Here is a 20,125-nt window from a genome sequence, read left to right on the forward strand (position 1 = left end):
TGAGACGGTCACGTGACGCAGGAGGAAGAAGACGGTAGAAGAAGAAGGAAAAAATAAAGATAGGCGTTTCTTCTCCACGTGTCCCGGTCCAGCGCTGCGGATCCCCTCCGGTGAGTGTTAGTGCATGAGCCCGGTTTAGTCCGGTTTAGTCCGGTTTAGCCCGGTTCGGCCTGGCTCGTCTTGGTGGGGATTTAAAGCAGCTCTGCAGCTCTGCGGGTCTGGAGCCGGATGTCAAACCGGGTTCGCCTGTTGTGGTTCTTATCCAGGTTTTATATGGGTCTCCTCATCCGGCTGTGATTGACAGCTGGTGGGCGGGGCTAGAGAACTGGTTCTGGTCCCGGATCAGTCTTTAGCTGCATCGATGTGTGTGTGTGTGTGTGTGTGTGTGTGTGTGTGTGTGTGTGTGTGTGTGTGTGTGTGTGTGTGAGTGAGTGGGAAAAAAAACAAAAAACAAACTCCATTCAAAAAGTGATCTAATTTAACGGGGACATGTGTTCAGTGTACCGGATGTGACCGAAGACTGTCTGTGGTTGAACCAGAACCAGAACCGTTTATTGCCAAGGAAGTTTGCACCTACAAGGAATTTGTCATGGCGAACAATAACATTAAACAATAACGTCAAACAATAACGTCAAACAACAACTTCAAACAACAACGTCAAACAACAATGTCAAACAATAATGTCAAACAATAACGTTAAACAATAATGTTAAACAATAACGTTAAACAACAACAATAATGTTAAACAACAACGTCAAACAATAACGTTAAACAATAACATTAAACAACAACGTCAAACAATAACGTCAAACAACAAAGTTAAACAACAACGTTAATTAAACAACAACGTCAAACAACAATGTCAAACAATAACGTTAAATAATAACGTTGAACAATAACACTGAACAATAACGTTGAACAATAACGGCGAACAATAACGTTGAACAATAACGGTGAACAACAACGGCGAACAATAACGTCGAACAATAACGTCGAACAACAACGGCGAACAATAACGTTAAACAGTAACGTTGAACAATAACGGCGAACAATAACGTTGAACAATAACGGTGAACAACAACGGCGAACAATAATGTTAAACAGTAACGTTGAACAATAACGGCGAACAACAACGGCAAACAATAACGTTAAATAGTAACGTTGAACAATAACGTCGAACAACGTCGAACAACAACATTAAACAACAACGACCAGTATGACCAGTAAGACCACTATGACCAGTAAGACCACTATGACCAGTATGACCAGTAAGACCAGTATGACCAGTAAGACTGCTATGACCAGTATGACCACTAAGACTAGTAAGACCGCTATGACCAGTAAGACCGCTATGACCAGTAAGACAGCTATGACCAGTATGACCACTAAGACCAGTAAGACTGCTATGACCAGTAAGACAGCTATGACCAGTATGACCACTATGACCAGTAAGACCACTATGACTACTATGACTAGTAAGACCACTATGACCAGTAAGACCACTATGACCAGTAAGACCAGTAAGACTACTATGACCAGTAAGACCACTATGACCAGTATGACCTCATGTGTCCAATCTGCAGAGCTGGACAATGTCTGAAGAGATTCCACCTGAGGGGGGGCAGCCCCAGTCCACCCAGTCCCCAGCCCAGGCTCAGTCCACCCAGTCCCCATCCCAGGCCCAGTCCCCATCCCAGGCCCAGTCCACCCAGTCCCCATCCCAGGTCCAGTCCAAGTCCCAGCCCGGTTCCAGTTCTTCCAGCGGTCCGACCTCGGCCAGCCAGTCCTCCAGTGGGTCTGGGACCCTGAGCAGCGTGGACACCATCCCCGTCACCCTGTCCTCCGTCCCCGAGGAGCCTGAACCACAACCCTGGGGCCGCCTGCTGCCCATGGCCCCGGGCTTCAGGAGCCTCGGTGAGTCCACATGCTAACATGCTTAAACTAGACCTGATACCCGGGTCTGAGCCCTGAAGTTAAAGTGGTGTCCAGATAGTCCTGGTTCTCATATGGTGTCCTTTGTTGACAGACTGTTTTGAGGACCAGTACCTGTTTGGACGAGACTCTCGGTGTAATTATGTTCTGAATGATCCGAATGAGCTTCGATCCAAAAAGTTCAGAATCTACAGTAAGAAACACTTCAGGGTCTACAGAGTGAGTCACTTCCTGTATATTCATTATGATAATATATTTATATTATTCATTGATGATGATGTGACTTTAGACTCTGACAGGAATCTCTCTCTCTCTCTCTCTCTCTCTCTTCCCCCCCCCAGGAGGGCAGTGAGGTGTTCGTGGTGGACTTCAGTAACAACGGGACGTTTGTTGACGGTCTCCGTATCGGTAAAGACAAGAAGCTTCCTCTGGTCAACAACGCTGTGATCTCATTGGCCGAGCAGCGGAACAAAGGTGTGAGACGTCTCCAGAGGTCAGTCGGCTGTTAGCAGCACGTCTCACCTCACGCTGCCCGTCTGTCTGCCCGTCTGTCTGTCTGCAGTGTTTGTGTTCATCGATCTGATGTCGGACCATCAGTCCACTTTACCCAAAGAGCTGCAGGAGAAATATCTGCTGACTCGACGCATCGGCACGTGAGTCTGACACGGAGACGCCGCTGTGATGTCACTTCCTGCTCCTTGACATGCTGAGTGTGTGTGTGTGTGTGTGTGTGTGTGTGTGTGTGTGTGTGTGTGTGTGTGTTACAGAGGAGTGTGTGGTGAAGTCAAACTGGCCTTTGAGAGATCGTCCTGCAGGAAGTTCGCTGTGAAAATAATCAACAAGAAGAACTTCCAGTCTGAAGGGGTGAGTCCTCTCTTCTGCTCTCTGATTGGCTGAAGGGGTGAGTCCTCTCTTCTGCTCTCTGATTGGCTGAAGGGGTGAGTCCTCTCTTCTGCTCTCTGATTGGCTGAAGGGGTGAGTCCTCTCTTCTGCTCTCTGATTGGCTGAAGGGGTGAGTCCTCTCTTCTGCTCTCTGATTGGCTGAAGGGGTGAGTCCTCTCTTCTGCTTTCTGATTGGCTGAAGGGGTGAGTCCTCTCTTCTGCTCTGTGATTGGCTGAGAGCTGTCCTTCCTTCCCTTGTTTCCTTCCTGCTAGCAGAAGTTAGAAGGAAACAAACCCAGAGAAAACTACAAACATGGCGTCTTAAACATGAGGGACTCATTGATGTCCCTCTGGACCAATGGCAGACTAGCATGGTGATCATGTGATGTGTTTGTTTTGGTCCAATCACAGACGGCAACCCGGAACGCTCAGACGGAGATCGAGATCCTGCAGAGAGTCGACCACGTGAGTCCGACACCAACGAAGAAGAGACGACCGTTAATGATTAATACCATGATTAACTCCTCATCTCCTCTCCTTGTGTCCTGCAGCCTTGTCTCATAAAGACAGAGGACTTCTATCAGACGGAGGACAGTTATTACATCGTGTTGGAGCTGTGAGTCCAACTCTGATCATATATATATAATAATAATATTATTTATATATTGAATAATATATATTATATATATAATAATAATAATAATATATTGTGTGTATATATATATATATATATATATATATATATATATAATAATACATTGTATATATATAATAATATATATTATGTATATATAATAATAATAATAATATATTGTATATATATAATAATATATTTTATATATATAATAATAATAATATATATATTATATTTATGTCATGTTATGACGAGACATTCACACCTGTCTGTCTGTCTCTCTCTCCTGTCTGTCTCCTGTCTGTCTCTGTCCTGTCTGTCTCTCAGGATGGAGGGAGGAGAGTTGTTCCACAGAATAAAGTCTCATCAGCTCGATGAATCCGTCACTAAACTTTATTTCTATCAGATGCTGAAAGCTGTTCAGGTACAACGTTTATTAAAGGTGAAGATATAGAAATATGAACATGTTTTAATGTGTGTGTGTGTGTGTGTGTGTGTGTGTGTAGTACCTCCACAGTAAGGGGATCATCCACAGAGACCTGAAACCAGAGAACATCCTTCTGTCCTCTCAGGACGACGTCTGTCTCATCAAGGTACTCTCATCTTCATCATCTTGACATCATCCCCACCACCGTCATCATCACTATCTGTCTGTCTGTCTGTCTCTCAGGTGACGGACTTCAACCAGTCCAGGATCCTGGAGGAGACCCTGTTGATGAGGACTCTGTGTGGGACCCCGTCCTATCTGGCTCCGGAGGTCTTCACTCAGGCCTCCACCACCGGGTACAGTCTGGCTGTGGACGCCTGGAGCCTCGGAGTCCTGCTCTTTGTCTGGTAGGCTCCTGTCTCACATTGTCTACCTGTCTGTCTGTTGTCCTCTGGAGTTAACCTGTCTGTCTCTCTACCTGTCTGTCTCTCAGTCTGTGTGGTTATCCACCTTTCCATGAAAGTTTTGGTCGATCGATCACAGAGCAGATCATTGATGGAGAGTTCACCATGGTCCCCTCCAAGTGGAGACACATCTCTGATCAAGGTACTACTACAGTACATTACATTACATTACACTACAGTCATTTAGCAGACGCTTTTATCCAAAGCGACTTACAATAAGTGCATCAACATTGGTAATCAAAAGAACTATTAGTCACCAGAAGTCATAAGTACATTTCCTTTAAACAAGCATCTAAGAGCATGAAGCAGAGCATAACTCAGAGCCAAAGTACAGAAACAAGAGAAACAGTTAGTGCTATAAGTAATACCAATACAATAAGTGCAACAAGCTAGTATGAATACAATAAGTGGTGAGTGGAAGGCTCAGGGTAGCACTTCCTGAAGAGGTGGGTCTTCAGCCTGATGAAAGATGGGCAGCGACTCCGCTGTCCTGACGTCAGTGGGAAGTTCATTCCACCACTGTGGGGTCAGGACAGAAAACAGCCGTGACCGGGTCGATCGGCCGCCAGGACCTCTGAGCGACGGGGCGACCGATCGCCCCGAGGCAGCAGAGCCAAGTGGTCGGGCGGGGGTGTAAGTCTTGACCGTGGTCTGGAGATATGAAGGAGCTGTTCCTTTCACTGCCCTGTATTCTAGCACCAGAGTCTTAGACTGGATGAGCTCTTACAGGGAGCCAGTGTAGAGAACGGAGAAAGGAAGTTGTGTGGGAGAACTTGGGGCGATTGAACACCAGGCAAGTTGCAGCTTTCTGGACAAGCTCCAGAGGTCTGATGGCCGACGCCGGGGCTCCGGCGAGTAGAGAGTGTCAGTAGTCCAGGCGGGAGATGACAAGAGCCTGGATGAGAACCTGCTCCGTCTCGTCAGTGAGGAAGAGGAGAATTCTCCTGATGTTGTAGAGCAGGAATCTGCAGGAGCGTGTAACGGATGAAATGTTTGCCGAGAATGACAGTTGGTCATCCAGGGTCACACCCAGGTTCCTCGCGGTCCGAGTTGGCGTCACCACGGTATCATCAATGGTGATGGACAGGTCCCGGTGCGAGCAACCCTTCCCCGGGAGGAACAGTAGCTCAGTTTTGTCCAGGTTGAGCTTGAGGTGGTGTGTCGTCATCCACTTGGGTGTCACCGGGGGGAAATGACAAGACCAGCTGGGTGTCATCGGCATAACAATGGTAGGAGAAGTCATGCGAGCGAATAACAGAACCCAGAGATGTTGTGTAGAGCGAGAAGAGAAGGGGGCCCAGGACTGACCCTTGAGGAACCCCCGTAGTCAGCATGCGTAGTTCTGACACGGCCCCCCTCCAGGTCACCTGGTAGGATCGACTACTACTGTACTACTACTACAATACTACTGTACTACTAGTTCACCATGGTCCCCTCCAAGTGGAGACACATCTCTGATCAAGGTACTACTACAGTACTGCAGCAGTACTGTTTCAATACTACTGTAATATTGCTGAAATACTACTGTAATACTACTGCAGTACTGTTTCCATACTTCTCCAGTACTCAGACAGTAGTACTCCGGTACTCAGACAGTAGTACTGTGGTATTCAGACAGTAGTACTCCAGTACTCAGACAGTAGTACTGCGGTACTCAGACAGTAGTACTCCGGTACTCAGACAGTAGTACTGCAGTACTCAGACAGTAGTACTCCGGTACTCAGACAGTAGTACTGAAGTACTCAGGCAGTAGTACTGCAGTACTGTTTCCATACTTCTCCAGTACTCAGGCAGTAGTACTGCAGTACTGTTTCCATACTTCTCCAGTACTCAGACAGTAGTACTGCGGTACTCAGGCAGTAGTACTGCGGTACTCAGGCAGTAGTACTGCGGTACTCAGACGGCAGTACTGCAGTACTCAGACAGTAGTACTGCAGTACTCAGGCAGTAGTACTGCGGTACTCAGGCAGTAGTACTCCGGTACTCAGGCAGTAGTACTCCGGTACTCAGGCAGTCGTACTCCGGTACTCAGACAGTAGTACTCCGGTACTCAGACAGTAGTACTGCAGTACTCAGACAGTAGTACTGCAGTACTCAGGCAGTAGTACTGCAGTACTGTTTCCATACTTCTCCAGTACTCAGACAGTAGTACTGCGGTACTCAGACAGTAGTACTGCGGTACTCAGGCAGTAGTACTGCAATACTCAGGCAGTAGTACTGCAGTACTCAGACGTTGATGTGTGAACCTCACTGAACTGTTGGAGAGGTTCTGTTTGTTACAATGTGTCTTGATTATCTTCACCTCTGAACGGTTCCAGTTCAAACTCTCTTCAGTTACTTATTGTCTGTTAGTCAGATGTTAGATTTCTGCACAGAAGTGGAGTCTCTTTAGAAACCTCTGAACAGATTGTATTAGTTATTGATTTATGAATCTAAAATCACAGCTAAAGGGTCTGAGGAGCCAGAGACTCACGGACCGGTCGCTTATACACCCCGGGCGTTCGGCCACACCCCCGCTCTCCCTTACAGCTGCTTCTTCTTGTCGATTTGAATCATTACATTATTAAACATTTTAGTTTATCAGCCAAGGCCAATCTCCCTCTCTCCTCCTCCACAAGCGTGGCTTCTGTTGAGGGAACCCCGACACTCCGTCCCGCTGCACAAGAACAAAGAACGAGACGCAACATCTACCCGATGGAAGACGTCTCGACAAAACAAGTCATATAAACTGTTCTTATGAACCCAAATGTGTTGTGTTCAGAAGGTTCTGATGATTTTCTTCAACATTACAGCGAAGGACATGGTGAGGAAGCTGCTGGTGGTTGACCCCAGGAGGAGGATGACGATAGAGGAAGCTCTGCAGCACCCCTGGTTACAGGTAACTCACTATGATGTCATCTGAGGTGACTCACTATGATGTCACGAGACACTGTCCAGGTGCATGATGGGAGAACTGTTGTCTCTGTTCAGGATGGTGTGATGGTGCAGACGGCTCACAGACTCATGTTCCCCTCTGATGACGCTGCAGCTGCTGCTGCTGCTGTTGCCACGGTAACCACATACACTCACATTCATTCACTCATTTAAACTCATTCATAGTAACACTGACTCCGCCCCTGACTCCTGCCCCAGCCGGAGGCGGGGTCAGCCACCACGAGGAAACGAGAACGAGATGAAGGAGACAAAGAAGGAGACGAAGAACATCCGGCCAAACGGAGCCAAGCCCCGCCCCCTGCCCCAGTGTAGAGGACCAATCAGATTCACACATTCCTCTGGTCATGTGACTCCACATGTTCACTACTGAAACACTGTAAATAAAGTTTGTCTTCTAATAAAGTACTTCATATTTTTCACTCTGTTCATTTCTGCTTTTAGCTTATTCACTTTGGAAACAAATTACATTATTTTTCTCTTGGTAAGCCCCGCCCCTTTTAGCTCTGCTCCAATAACAGTTGAGCCTCAGTCGACTTCCTCTTCCTGTTGTACTGAGACATGCTACGTTTGTTCAAAGAGAACGTTAGCAAACCGCTAGCTAACGTGCAGCTAACTTAAAGCTAACGTGTAGCTAACATAAAGCTAACGTGTAGCTAACATAAAGCTAGTTAATGTAACTGTAATATAGTAGATCTAATGTAACTGTAATAGAGTAGATCTAATGTAACTGTAATAGAGTAGATCTAATGTAACTAATAGTTGTTCTCCTCAGCTACTGGCTCCCTGTAATAAAACAAACTGTACAGTTAGTTTTATTTCACAAAACAAAACGAGCAAAATACTCAAATTCAGTGTATTCGTGTAATTAATGTCAAAGTTTGTAACGTTACCGGACTTAAAGTGATATCTCAGGTTGATAACCAGTCGACCTGAGCTCCTGTTGGTCCGTTTATGTACATGATATGAAGCATAAATTATCTGTAAAATCATCACAACCTCAGTAAGATCAGTGAACCTCTGAGGTTTGAAAGTGAAGTTTTTAAAGTTATTAAAGTTACTTTAACTACGGTCGGATGCAGGCAGACGAGCTGCTGCTAACGTTAGTTAGCTTATCAGCTAACGTTGGCTCGTTTGTCAGTTAACGTTACAAATGTCACGTAACTTAACCGATTATTTTAACAAACACGTGATGTTATAAGCTCCCGGTAACGGAGTAACGTATGTTAACGTATGAAGCGCATGTAACGTTAGCCCACTGTGTGCTAACGTTACATGCACTTAGCCTCAGGCACGACTATGTTAGCTCAGGTTAGCTACGGTTAGCTACGCATGTATGACACAATTTAACTAAATCCTGAGCTTTGTGAGAAAGAGAGGCTTCATGTGAACACAGCAGTCCTCCATGTCGTTCTTTAACGACACGAACAACATGAGAACAAAGTGACGTGCTGCTACATTTAAAATCATTGTGACCAAACAGAGAAATATCATGTGAACTGACGTCCACGTCGCTCATCACAGTGACCTCCCGTCAGTGTTTACAGTGAGCCAAGTGAACCAATAGAAACTCCTGGTTCATTCAGCCCCACCCACTACGTCCAAACTCAACTCGTAGGTTTTTGATTTTTGTAGGTTTATATATTTTCACTAGCAAACTTGATTCTTGATTGCAGTGTGAGAAATTTGCTCTCAAAATTTATTTTTTGTGTGTAATAAAGACACAAATATACCTTCATAAAAATTGCATTTTGTTGTACTAGTACCTGTACTCTGTACAATGACAATAAAGCTGAATCTGAATCTGAACTTAAAGCTAACGTGTAGCTAACGTGTAGCTAACATGTAGCTAACGTGTAGCTAACGTTAGCAGTCTGATCCATCACACTAAACAGAACAGTCGCCATGTTTCTCTTAGCAACAGTAACTAAGAAAGGCCGTCGTAACAACCTGATTGATCGAGATGGAAAAACACGCCAAGCTGCTGTCTAACCAATCAACCATCAGCTAAATGATTGGCCCTCGGCTAAGTTTGTGTTGTGTAGCGACAGTGAGACAAAATAAACAAACAATAGAATCTTAAAACTTTATTTTCTTCATGTGATCTTTAAACATCTGATTCACGTCGTGAGTTCAAGCTTCGTGACATCATCTCCTGACGCCGGAGCGTGATTGGCTCCTCCCTCGGTCAGGTGGGGGGGCCTGTGTGAGGTCACAGCTTGGCGGCGTGGCGCTCTCTCAGGGCGTACAGGACGGCGTGAGCTCGGTCGAAGGCGTCGCCGACAGCCGAGCGGACTCTGGTCCTCCAGCGCTGCAGCTGAGGACGCTGCTGCAGGACATCTCTGCCCCCCCCCAGAGGCTGCAGGCACATACTGAGCACGCTCAGAACCAAGCCCCTCCCCCAACTATACACAATCAATATCTGAACCAATCGGAGCCTCTCACCTGCATGAGCTCACAGACGGCGAGCAGGTCGGCCACGCTGATGTCATCGCCGCACAGGAAGGGCTGTCTCCTCAGGAACATGGACTCCAGTCGGTCCAGGGTCTCCTCCAGCTGAGACAGAGCTCGACCCAAACGCACCTCGTCCACCGGGGAGCCGGTCTGGACCGGGAGGAGCACCTGAGACACAGACGGGTGGAGACAGACGGGGGGAGACAGACACAGACGGGTGGAGACAGACGGTGGGAGACAGACACAGACGGGTGGAGACAGACACAGGTTGTTGTGGTTGTTGTTGTGGTGGTTGTGGGTGTTGTGGTGGTTGTTGTTGTGGTTGTTATTGTTGCTGTTGTTGTGGTTGTGGTGATTGTTGTTGGTATTGTTGTTGTGGTGGTTGTTGTTGTTGTTGTTGTGGTGGTTGTTGTTGTGGTGGTTGTTGTGGTTGTTGTTGTTGTGGTGGTTGTGGTTATTGTGGTTGTGTCTTGGCCCCCGTCTCTGACAGACTGTGATGGTGTGTCTTCATATGTGTGGACATGTCTGATGTGTTACCGTTGTTGTTTGTCTTTCTCTTTAACCGTCTACACACAGTAACGGTTCTGTCCACCACCCTCATCATAAGTTACAGTGAAGACTAAATGACTTAAATGAGGTCAGAGCTTCTGAAGCTCCTCCTCTCACCGCGACTTTCACCGTTTAACCTTTCTAAGCTGCTCCGTTCACGTGAACACACTACTGCTTTATATGTGTTCACTGTAGCTCTGCATTGATATTCAGGGACTAGTTACTTGAAAAGGAACAGCAGCAGTAAAACTTTATTACTCACTATGATGATTAAACTGTAAAAAAATAATAAATACTCAATTAATAACAGAGAGAGAGACAGAGAGACAGACAGACAGACAGAGAGAGAGACAGACAGACAGAGAGACAAACAGACAGAGAGAGAGACAGACAGAGAGAGAGACAGAGAGACAGACAGACAGACAGACAGAGAGACAGACAGTACCTCCAGTATAAACACTCTAGCAGCATGAGGTCTTGTGTTACTTTGATGCCACGCTGTGTACTCGTCTACTCTGGCTCGTCTCTCTGGTTGCCGTGGATACCAGTGATCAGGGACATCGTACCTGGTGGACAGGTACTTCATGATGGCATCACTAGAGACAGAGAGACAGACAGAGAGACAGACAGAGAGACAGACAGACAGACAGACAGGTGAGACAGAGATGCACTTTCTCCTAAAATGTGAAACATTTACTTTGAAAAATTCAACTCCCAGGAGGTCCAGCAGGCCGCAGAGTCAGCAGGAGGACTCGGGTGGGAGGTAAGAGGCTCCGCCCACTGACATCACAATTCAACATGCCACAACCTGAGGGACAGTGAGTGACCTACACACACACACACACACACACACACACACACACACACACACACACACACACACACACACACACACACACACACACACACACACACACACACACGTATGTGTATACCTCTCCGTCAGTATAAACCCGTTGTCCTCCATCACCGGAACTTTCTGCATCGGGTTCATCTTTGTGAAGTCTGGAGTTCGGTTCTCTCCTGAAAACACAGAAGAAGAAGAACTCAGACCAGACTGTAACCACAGAAGAAGAAGAACTCAGAACAGACTGTAACCACAGAAGAAGAACTCAGACCAGACTGTAACCACAGAAGAAGAAGAACTCAGAACAGACTGTAACCACAGAAGAAGAACTCAGACCAGACTGTAACCACAGAAGAAGAACTCAGAACAGACTGTAACCACAGAAGAAGAACTCAGACCAGACTGTAACCACAGAAGAAGAAGAACTCAGACCAGACTGTAACCACAGAAAAAGAAGAACTCAGAACAGACTGTAACCACAGAAGAAGAAGAACTCAGACCAGACTGTAACCACAGAAGAAGAACTCAGACCATCACGTACTTTAATGTTTGTGCCGGTGTTACGTCTGTACTGGTTGTCTTCATGTGTTGTGTTCACTGAACATCTGTTCTCTATAAACACATCTCATCTCTACTGATGGTAGAAGTGAGGCTACGTCACTCGTAAGAAATACATTCATGTAAATGTGTTCATAGAGAACAGATGTTCAGTGAACTCATCACATGAAGACAACCAGTACAGAACTGTCTGGTGAGTTTCAGCACTATGATCTGTTCTTCAGTTTGTTTCTTCACTGAACTTTCTACCTTTAGACACACACACACACACACACACACACACACACACACACACACACACACACACACACACACACACACACACACACGTGTGTAAATGTAAACGCGTCACAATCTGAGTTCTGCTGATAAGAGCTCGCGAGGGGCAAAGTTCTCCAGACAGACGTCACGGAAGTACAGAAACTACCAGGGTTCTACCGAGAACAGGGAACCGGGTCTCTATCGGACCGGCCGGTAGAATCCCAGTTCCTGGTCCGGTTCCCCGGTTCCCCGCTCCTCACCTTTCCTCAGGGCCACCGTGTGGACCGTGTGCGGGATCCCGGTGCAGCTCAGCAGCAGGTGCACCGCCCTGCAGGGCTGCGACAGCAGGTCCAGGTACACCTGCACCAACCGGAGCGAGGCCATGAAGACTCCTGTTAACGGGAGAACAACCGGAGAGAGAGACAAACAACAAACAGCTGCTCTTCTTCTTCTTCTTCTTCTTCTTCTTCTTCTTCTTCTTCTTCTTCTCCGTCTGTCTGACAGTCGGCCTGTCGTCAGCTGCTCCGCTGCGCCCCTGATGGTCGCTCCGCGCACTGCACCAGAGTCCGGACTAAAGATTAATAATAATAGCAATAATAATAATTGTAATAATAATAATAATATAATAATAATAATAGTAATAATAATAATATAATTGTAATAATAATAATAATAATAATAATAATAATATAATAATAATATAATTATTATATAATTATATAATAAGAATATAATTAATAATGTGGTTCAGTCTACAAACATGAAACGTTAAAATGATTATTAACAGACGATGAATTCAAAGACCGTCAGTGAATTAAAGTTCCTCTACAAGAATCTCAACATGAACACAAACATCTAACATGAGAAGCCAATAATAAACAAAAGTGACATAAAGAGTTTCAAACAAGTATAAAGTTATAACGTTATGAAGTTATAACGTTATGAAGTTGTACTGAAGTTGTAACGTTATAAAGTTATAACGTTATGAAGTTGTAACATTATGAAGTTGTAATATTATGAAGTTGTAATGAAATTGTAACGTTATGAAGTTGTAATATTATGAAGTTGTAATGAAATTGTAACGTTATGAAGTTGTAATGAAGTTGTAACATTATGAAGTTGTAATATTATGAAGTTGTTATGAAGTTCTAACATAAAGTTGTAAAGTTATGAAGTTGTAACGTTATGAAGTTGTAATGAAGTTGTAACGTTATGAAGTTGTAATGAAGTTGTAATGTTATGAAGTTGTAATGAAGTTGTAACGTTATGAAGTTGTAATATTATGAAGTTGTTATGAAGTTCTAACATAAAGTTGTAAAGTTATGAAGTTGTAACGTTATGAAGTTGTAATGAAGTTGTAACGTTATGAAGTTGTAATGAAGTTGTAATGTTATGAAGTTGTAATGAAGTTGTAACGTTATGAAGTTGTAATATTATGAAGTTGTTATGAAGTTCTAACATAAAGTTGTAAAGTTATGAAGTTGTAACGTTATGAAGTTGTAATGAAGTTGTAACGTTATGAAGTTGTAATGAAGTTGTAATGTTATGAAGTTGTAATGAAGTTGTAACGTTATGAAGTTGTAATGAAGTTGTAATGTTATGAAGTTGTAATGAAGTTGTAACGTTATGAAGTTATAACATTATGAAGTTGTAATGAAGTTGTAATGTTATGAAGTTGTAATGAAGTTGTAACGTTATGAAGTTGTAATGAAGTTGTAACGTTATGAAGTTGTAATGAAGTTGTAATGTTATGAAGTTGTAATGAAGTTGTAACGTTATGAAGTTATAACATTATGAAGTTGTAACGTTATGAGGTTATAACGTTATGAAGTTATAACATTATGAAGTTGTAACGTTATGAGGTTATAACGTTATGAAGTTATAACATTAGGAAGTTGTAATATTATGAAGTTGTAATGAAGTTCTAACGTTATGAAGTTGTAATGAAGTTGTAACGTTATGAAGTATGAAGTAATATAATAACATAACATAATATAACTTAACATAACATGACATAACAACATAATATTATACAATATAACATAACATAACATAAAATAACATAACATAATATAACAACAACATAACATAACATAACATAACATAACATAACATAACAACATTCATTCATTCATCTTCGTCCGCTTATCCGTGATCGGGTCGCGGGGGCAACAGCTCCAGCAGGGGACCCCAAACTTCCCTTTCCCGGGCCACATCAGCCAGCTCTGACTGGGGGATCCCGAGGCGCTACCAGGCCAGTTTGGAGATATAGTCCCTCCACCTGGTCCCGGGCCTCCCTCGGGGTCTCCTCCCAGCTGGTCGTGCCTGGAACACCTCCCTAGGGAGGCGCCCAGGTGGCATCCTCACCAGATGCCCGAACCACCTCAACTGGCTCCGTTCCACGCAAAGGAGCAGCGTCTCTACTCCGAGTCCCTCACGGATGACCGAACTTCTCACCCTATCTCTAAGGGAGATGCCAGCCACCCTCCTGAGGAAACCCATTTCGGCCGCTTGTACCCGCGATCTAATTCTTTCGGTCATGACCCAGTCCACAACAGTCCATAACATAACATAATATAACATAACATAACAACATAATATAACATAACATAGCATAACATAGCGTAACATAACATAAGATAACATAATATAATATAACATAATATAATATTACATAACATAACATGACATAATATAATAACATAACATAAAATAACATAACATAAAATAACATAATAACATAATATAACATAACAACATAACATAACATAACATAGCATAACATAACATAACATAATATAAAATAAGATAACATAATATAATATAACATAACATAACATAACATAGCATAACATAACATAAGATAACATAATATAATATAACATAATATAAGATTACATAACATAACATGACATAATATAATAACATAACATAAAATAACATAACAACATAACATAACATAACATAACAACATAACATAACATAATATAAAATAAGATAACATAATATAAAATAACATAACATAATATAATATAAGATAACATAACATAATATAATATAACATGATATAATAAGTTGTTACATTTTACTTTTGTCAGCTAGCTGCTAATTCGATTCCTCTATGCTAACATTACTAAAGCTACAGAAAAGGAGCTAACTGTATGTGTGTGTATGTTTGTGTGTGTTTGTGTATATGTGTGTGTGCGTCTGTGTGTCTGTGTGTGCGTGTGTATATGTGTGTATGTGTATCTGTGTGTGTATCTGTGTCTGTGTGTGTGTTTGTATGTGTGTTTGTGTGTGTGTGTGTGTGTGTGTGTGTGTGTGCATGTGTTTATGTGTGTGTATATGTGTGTATGTGTTTATATGTGTGTATGTGTGTGTGTGTGTGTGTCTGTGTGTGTGTGTGTGTGTGTTTGTGTATATGTGTATATGTGTCTGTGTGCCTGTGTGTGCGTGTGTATATGTGTGTACGTGTATCTGTGTCTGTGTGTGTGTTTGTATGTGTGTTTGTGTGTGTGTGTGTGTGTGTGTGTGTGTGTGTGTGTGTGTGTGTGTGTGTGCACGTGTTTATGTGTGTGTATATGTGTGTATGTGTTTATATGTGTGTCTGTGTGTGTGTGTGTGTCTCTGTGTGTGTGTGTGTGTGTGTGTGTGTGTGTACTGAACAGCTGACAGACGAAGTTCCAGCTCATCTATTAATAGTCCTTCAGAGTCCCTCAGAGTCTCAGACCTGATCCAGCACAGTCCTGCAGCGCTGCACCCGTCTCACCACCAGCACCCGTCTCACCACCAGAACCTGAGACACTTCTGTCCTCCGTCCGTCATGCCCGGCAGCCAGACCCGGTCCCGGGCCAGAGACCGAACCAACATCCTGAACCGGCTCGAGTTCCTGTCTCTGAACCAGCCCCTCAGCAGAGAACAGGGGGCGGGGGAGGGGAGGGGGGGCGGAGGTCCCAGGAGGTCCAGCAGGCCGCAGAGTCAGCAGGAGGACTCGGGTGGGAGGTAAGAGGCTCCGCCCACTGACATCACAGCTGACATTTAGAGTCCAGCGGGATCCTGAGCTAGGACCAGGACTCAGGTTGTTAGTCCAAAGTCGAGTTCTTTAGACACAGTCTGGATCTCCAGCGGCTACTGGTCTCAATAGTCCAGAGTCCAGAGTCCTGATCCCTGAGTCCTGTGTCCAGTTTAAGTTTTGAGTTAAACTAGTTTGATGAGATTCTGCCTCAGAAGACAGAAACATTTATTTTATTCATTCCACGGTGCAAAGTCTGTCCTGGTCTCTTTGTCCTAGTCTCACAGCCTGTCCTGGCCGCTGTCTCTCTGTCCTGGACTCACAGCCTGTCCTGGCCGCTGTCTCTCTGTCCTGGACTCACAGCCTGTCCTGGTCTCTGTCTGTCTCTCTGTCCTGTCCTGGTCTCTGTCCTGGTCTCTGTCTCTCTGTCCTGGACTTATTACAGCCTGACCTGGTCTGTCTGTCCTCAGGGGTCCTCAGGAGTCCTCAGAGGGGGTCCCAGCAGCTGATGGGGGGCCGAAGGAGGACTGCATGCAGCTGAACCCGTCTCTCCGAGGCATCGCCATGAGCTCCCTGCTGGCCATCGACATCAGTCTGTCCAGACGTCTGGGGGTCTGTGTGGGGACCCGAGGGTCCGGGGCCCCGATGAGGTCTATGGTGACCCTGCTGGCCCTCAGTGGACACGCCCTCACCTGGTTCTGTGGGACGCTGGTCTGTCTGTGGAGGAGCAGCACTCTGGCTGGACAGGAAGTCCTGGTCAACCTGTTGCTAGGTGACAACCTGTCTGTCTCTCTGCTGACAGCATTTTACCTGTCTCTCTCTCTCTGCGAACACGTTACCTGTCTCTCTCTCTCTCTGCTAACTCGTTACCGGTCTCTCTCTCTCTCTGCTAACTCATTACCTCTCTCCCTCTCTCTCTCTCTCTCTCTCTCTGTTAACTTGTTACCTGTCTCTCTCTCTCTCTCTACTAACTCGTTACCTGTCTCTCTCTCTCTGCTAACTCGTTACCTGTCTCTCTCTCTCTACTAACTCGTTACCTGTCTCTCTCTCTCTGCTAACTCATTAGCTGTCTCTCTCTCTCTCTCTCTCTCTCTCTCTGCTAACTTGTTACCTGTCTCTCTCTCTGCTACCTGTTTCTCTTTCCCACAGCTCTGACTCTGGATCTGATGACGATCGCTGGTGTGCAGAAGTTGGTCAAACGCCGAGGACCATGGGACTTCCCTCCAGGGTTTTTGGACTACGTTGCCATGGATACGTATTCTTTCCCAGCAGCCCACGCCAGCCGAGCCGTGATGGTGTCCAAGTTCCTGTTGACCCACCTGGTGCTGGCGGTCGGTGTTTTTATCACGATCATTATTACATATTATATATATTATTATATATCATTATTGTTGTTCAATATAAACGGAGATCAGTGATTGGTCGATACACATTCACAGCTCATTCATTATCTAATTTTTCAAAATAAGAGGTCAAATACTTGAACAAGTTTGAGACACAATAGTGTTGTTTAATGGACGTGTCGGCCAATCACAAAGACCACCATGTGATCAGCGGTCAGCCAATCAGATGAGAGCTGGTTTCATTATTCAAAATAACACCTTTAACAAATCAAACCTCTGACTTGACTTAACTGGATGACTCAGGTCACAGGACCAGGACCCTGGAACCCCCAGACTGGACTGGACTCCTTGTATTGACACAGTCTTCCTGTCCTCCAGGTGCCCCTCAGAATCCTGCTCTACCTGTGGGCCGTCCTGGCGGGCGTGTCCCGGGTGCTGCTGGGTAAACATCACCTGTCGGACGTCGGCTGCGGATTCGCTCTCGGCTTCCTGCACTTTAGTCTGGTGGAGTCAGTCTGGCTGGACTCCGACACCTGCCAGACCCTCATCTCCATCGGCACGCTGAGCTGGCCTCCACTGATCTAAACCTGGTCTGGACTGGTTCAGCTGGGAGTAGGACTGGTCTGGAGGCTCCCCTGTACTGACACACGTTTAAAACTGGTCTGTCTGGACTTGATGCTCCATTGACACAAGTTTGGACTTCATGTTGACGAACGCTGTAACGACAGGAAATGGACCCACTTCAGATTGTGGTCTGGAGGATGTGGTTCACAGAAACCACAGAAACGATCTGTGTATGTGTGTGTGTGTGTGTGTGTGTGTGTGTGTGTGTGTGTCTCAGGTCTGACTTCCTGTTGTGAAAAACTAGGATGGGACTATTTTAATCAAAGCCCCTCCCCTCCCAGTGGACTACCATTAAGCCCCGCCCCTCCCAATTCAATTCATTTTGTATTTTTAATTATAAAGTACATCATGTTTCATGCATACTACTTCCTCACAACATTACACCTTGACCATTGACCCTTTGGCTCATTTATCTGCTGTGCAAAGGATTGTGGGTTCTACTGCAGGACGCTGGCTTCGTCCTGCAGTAGAACATCCTGGTACTTCTGGTAGAGACATGCTCTGTATTGGGACGCCGGGAGGGACGGGGCTTCACCTCCATCAGAGTGAAACCACAGAAGAAGAAACAGAAAGTTTAAATCCGTTATATAAATAATAAAAATCTTTTCATCCGTCTGAACTGAATCTGTTTTTACTTTAAACTCATGAAACATTTCAAACATTTAGTTTTATGATTGAAAACCGTTGAAGGGTGATGAGTTTATCTCTGATAACTAAGAGAGACCGATCAACAAACAATCAATAAACGATCAGTAAACAAACAATCAGAGATCAATAAACAAACAATCAGAGATCAGGACCCAGTTCCTCCTACGTGGTTCAACTAAGTCGATCAACTGTCCTGTTAGCCAGCTTAAATGAACCCGATGATTGAAGTCAGGCTGTCTCGGTTTCTCAAAGGCTGATCTGCGCTCAAACGATCTCGTTAATTCAAACCAGACTTCAGTTATCAGGATAGTTGCGAGTGCCCGTCCTACTTCAGAAGGGGGAAGCGTCGATCACAGAAACCATGATTTTCTAACAGTAGGATGGCAAATAAAGTCAAAGACAGAGAGCAGGAGATGATCATGAACTCATATGAGGAGTTCAAGACCATAATCATGACAACATCTAACACCGCCACCACTGAGAGGGCTAAACAAGAAGCATATCAGACGAGCTAAATGCTTGAGTGTTGGGAACATGTATAATTTTAAGTGCCTCATCACCCCAATCAATCAGATTCCGTCTCTTTAAATGTGTCGGCTGGCAGTATTAATGGAATGAGTAACAATGATTTCAACTCTTTCAGAATAAGTAGATAAAAACAAGCCCAAAGAGAATCTAATGGATACCAATGAATAGATACTTATGAGGATATATGTACTGTATGCGCTTATGTATCATGTACTATGTGTATATACATGTATGTGTATACTACCATATAGAAGTAGGAGTTTGAATGTGTGTGTGTGTGTGAATCTGTGTATGGGCGGATCAGTATGTTTTATTATTCATAATCAGAAATTCAATCAATTGGAGCAGTGAAGATAAATTGTGTGATTCTCTGTATTCTTATCATGAGTCCATCTTACTCCTGTTCTCCAGTCATGACATGCTATAGTCTACTAATAACACTGACATATCATCATGAGTGCTTTCAACCCAGCCATCAAGAGGACATGGGAGCAAGTAAACACTGAGCACAACAACATGACTCAGAATGGTGAGTCAGTACAATATGTCCCACGGTGACGTAACGAACGCATCCATAAGTTTCTTAAGCTCCAAATAAACTTTACCAACATCACGGCACGCGGCGCCGACGACGTACAAAAATGTACAACTCTCAAAAAAGAGCGAGTCTCCGCATCCAGTCTGAGACGGTCGACGCTCGGCTGTGTGGTGTTCTCAACGTACGGCTCGAGAAGGTCTAGTGAATACAGAACCGATGGTCCTCGTATAGGAAGTCATCGTGACGTGATAACGGATCTTTGAGATCTCGAAGAACTCTCTCCCTATAAAACGCTAATCTAACTAATATCGCTCCTTCATCAATGGATCTCTGAGGAAGGGAGCTGACATTGTTTTCTGGGGGAGTGGCAAGTTTATCCAGCTAACTTAAGTTATCCTGCGCTGGAGCAGGTTCAAGTTTATGGATGTGTTGCTATGGTGATTTTGCCAAACTTGCTTCGTGGAACCGAAAAGCCTGACTTATGTAATCTTAT

General features: G+C 44.6%; 3 protein-coding genes across 3 annotated transcripts; 2 read left to right on the forward strand and 1 right to left on the reverse strand.

The window, feature by feature from the left end:
• Positions 1 to 20: 20 nt before the first annotated feature.
• Positions 21 to 7,692, forward strand: chek2 (checkpoint kinase 2). Its single transcript, XM_068703028.1, has 15 exons — positions 21 to 110; positions 1,584 to 1,914; positions 2,027 to 2,151; positions 2,274 to 2,406; positions 2,495 to 2,585; positions 2,700 to 2,796; positions 3,226 to 3,279; positions 3,366 to 3,430; positions 3,776 to 3,872; positions 3,955 to 4,041; positions 4,119 to 4,282; positions 4,369 to 4,481; positions 7,132 to 7,217; positions 7,310 to 7,390; positions 7,472 to 7,692. Exons 2-15 carry the CDS (start codon positions 1,593 to 1,595, stop codon positions 7,583 to 7,585), a joined length of 1,629 nt encoding a protein of 542 aa, XP_068559129.1. The 5' UTR covers positions 21 to 110; positions 1,584 to 1,592; the 3' UTR covers positions 7,586 to 7,692.
• A 1,652-nt stretch (positions 7,693 to 9,344) lies between these two features.
• Positions 9,345 to 12,452, reverse strand: gstt2 (glutathione S-transferase theta 2). The gene is made up of 5 exons (XM_068703058.1): positions 12,200 to 12,452; positions 11,209 to 11,296; positions 10,719 to 10,869; positions 9,716 to 9,892; positions 9,345 to 9,629 (listed from the first exon to the last, which is right to left on the reverse strand). The coding sequence occupies exons 1-5, from the start codon at positions 12,321 to 12,323 to the stop codon at positions 9,483 to 9,485; spliced, it is 687 nt and encodes a 228-aa protein (XP_068559159.1). The 5' UTR covers positions 12,324 to 12,452; the 3' UTR covers positions 9,345 to 9,482.
• A 3,223-nt stretch (positions 12,453 to 15,675) lies between these two features.
• LOC137866864 (inactive phospholipid phosphatase 7-like) lies at positions 15,676 to 18,518 on the forward strand. Its single transcript, XM_068703063.1, has 4 exons — positions 15,676 to 15,941; positions 16,422 to 16,723; positions 17,101 to 17,282; positions 17,673 to 18,518. Exons 1-4 carry the CDS (start codon positions 15,763 to 15,765, stop codon positions 17,877 to 17,879), a joined length of 870 nt encoding a protein of 289 aa, XP_068559164.1. The 5' UTR covers positions 15,676 to 15,762; the 3' UTR covers positions 17,880 to 18,518.
• Positions 18,519 to 20,125: the final 1,607 nt, after the last annotated feature.

The sequence above is a fragment of the Cebidichthys violaceus genome, unplaced genomic scaffold (genome assembly GCF_023349555.1).
Source record: "Cebidichthys violaceus isolate CVI_PGR_0920_01 unplaced genomic scaffold, fCebVio1.0.p SCAF_9, whole genome shotgun sequence".
NCBI lineage: Eukaryota > Metazoa > Chordata > Actinopteri > Perciformes > Stichaeidae > Cebidichthys > Cebidichthys violaceus.

Excerpts from the sequence above, each read along its gene's own strand:
- chek2 (XM_068703028.1), top strand. The coding sequence starts at position 1,593 with ATGTCTGAAGAGATTCCACCTGAGGGGGGGCAGCCCCAGTCCACCCAG. Across the intron at positions 2,152-2,273 it reads AACACTTCAGGGTCTACAGA|GAGGGCAGTGAGGTGTTCGT; the intron begins GTGAGTCACTTC and ends TCCCCCCCCCAG. Across the intron at positions 2,586-2,699 it reads CTGACTCGACGCATCGGCAC|AGGAGTGTGTGGTGAAGTCA; the intron begins GTGAGTCTGACA and ends TGTGTGTTACAG.
- gstt2 (XM_068703058.1), bottom strand. The coding sequence starts at position 12,323 with ATGGCCTCGCTCCGGTTGGTGCAGGTGTACCTGGACCTGCTGTCGCAG. Across the intron at positions 11,297-12,199 it reads CACGGTGGCCCTGAGGAAAG|GAGAGAACCGAACTCCAGAC; the intron begins GTGAGGAGCGGG and ends CTGTGTTTTCAG. Across the intron at positions 9,893-10,718 it reads CTAGAGTGTTTATACTGGAG|GTGCTCCTCCCGGTCCAGAC; the intron begins GTACTGTCTGTC and ends TCTGTGTCTCAG.
- LOC137866864 (XM_068703063.1), top strand. The coding sequence starts at position 15,763 with ATGCCCGGCAGCCAGACCCGGTCCCGGGCCAGAGACCGAACCAACATC. Across the intron at positions 15,942-16,421 it reads CAGGAGGACTCGGGTGGGAG|GGGTCCTCAGGAGTCCTCAG; the intron begins GTAAGAGGCTCC and ends GTCTGTCCTCAG. Across the intron at positions 17,283-17,672 it reads TGACCCACCTGGTGCTGGCG|GTGCCCCTCAGAATCCTGCT; the intron begins GTCGGTGTTTTT and ends CCTGTCCTCCAG.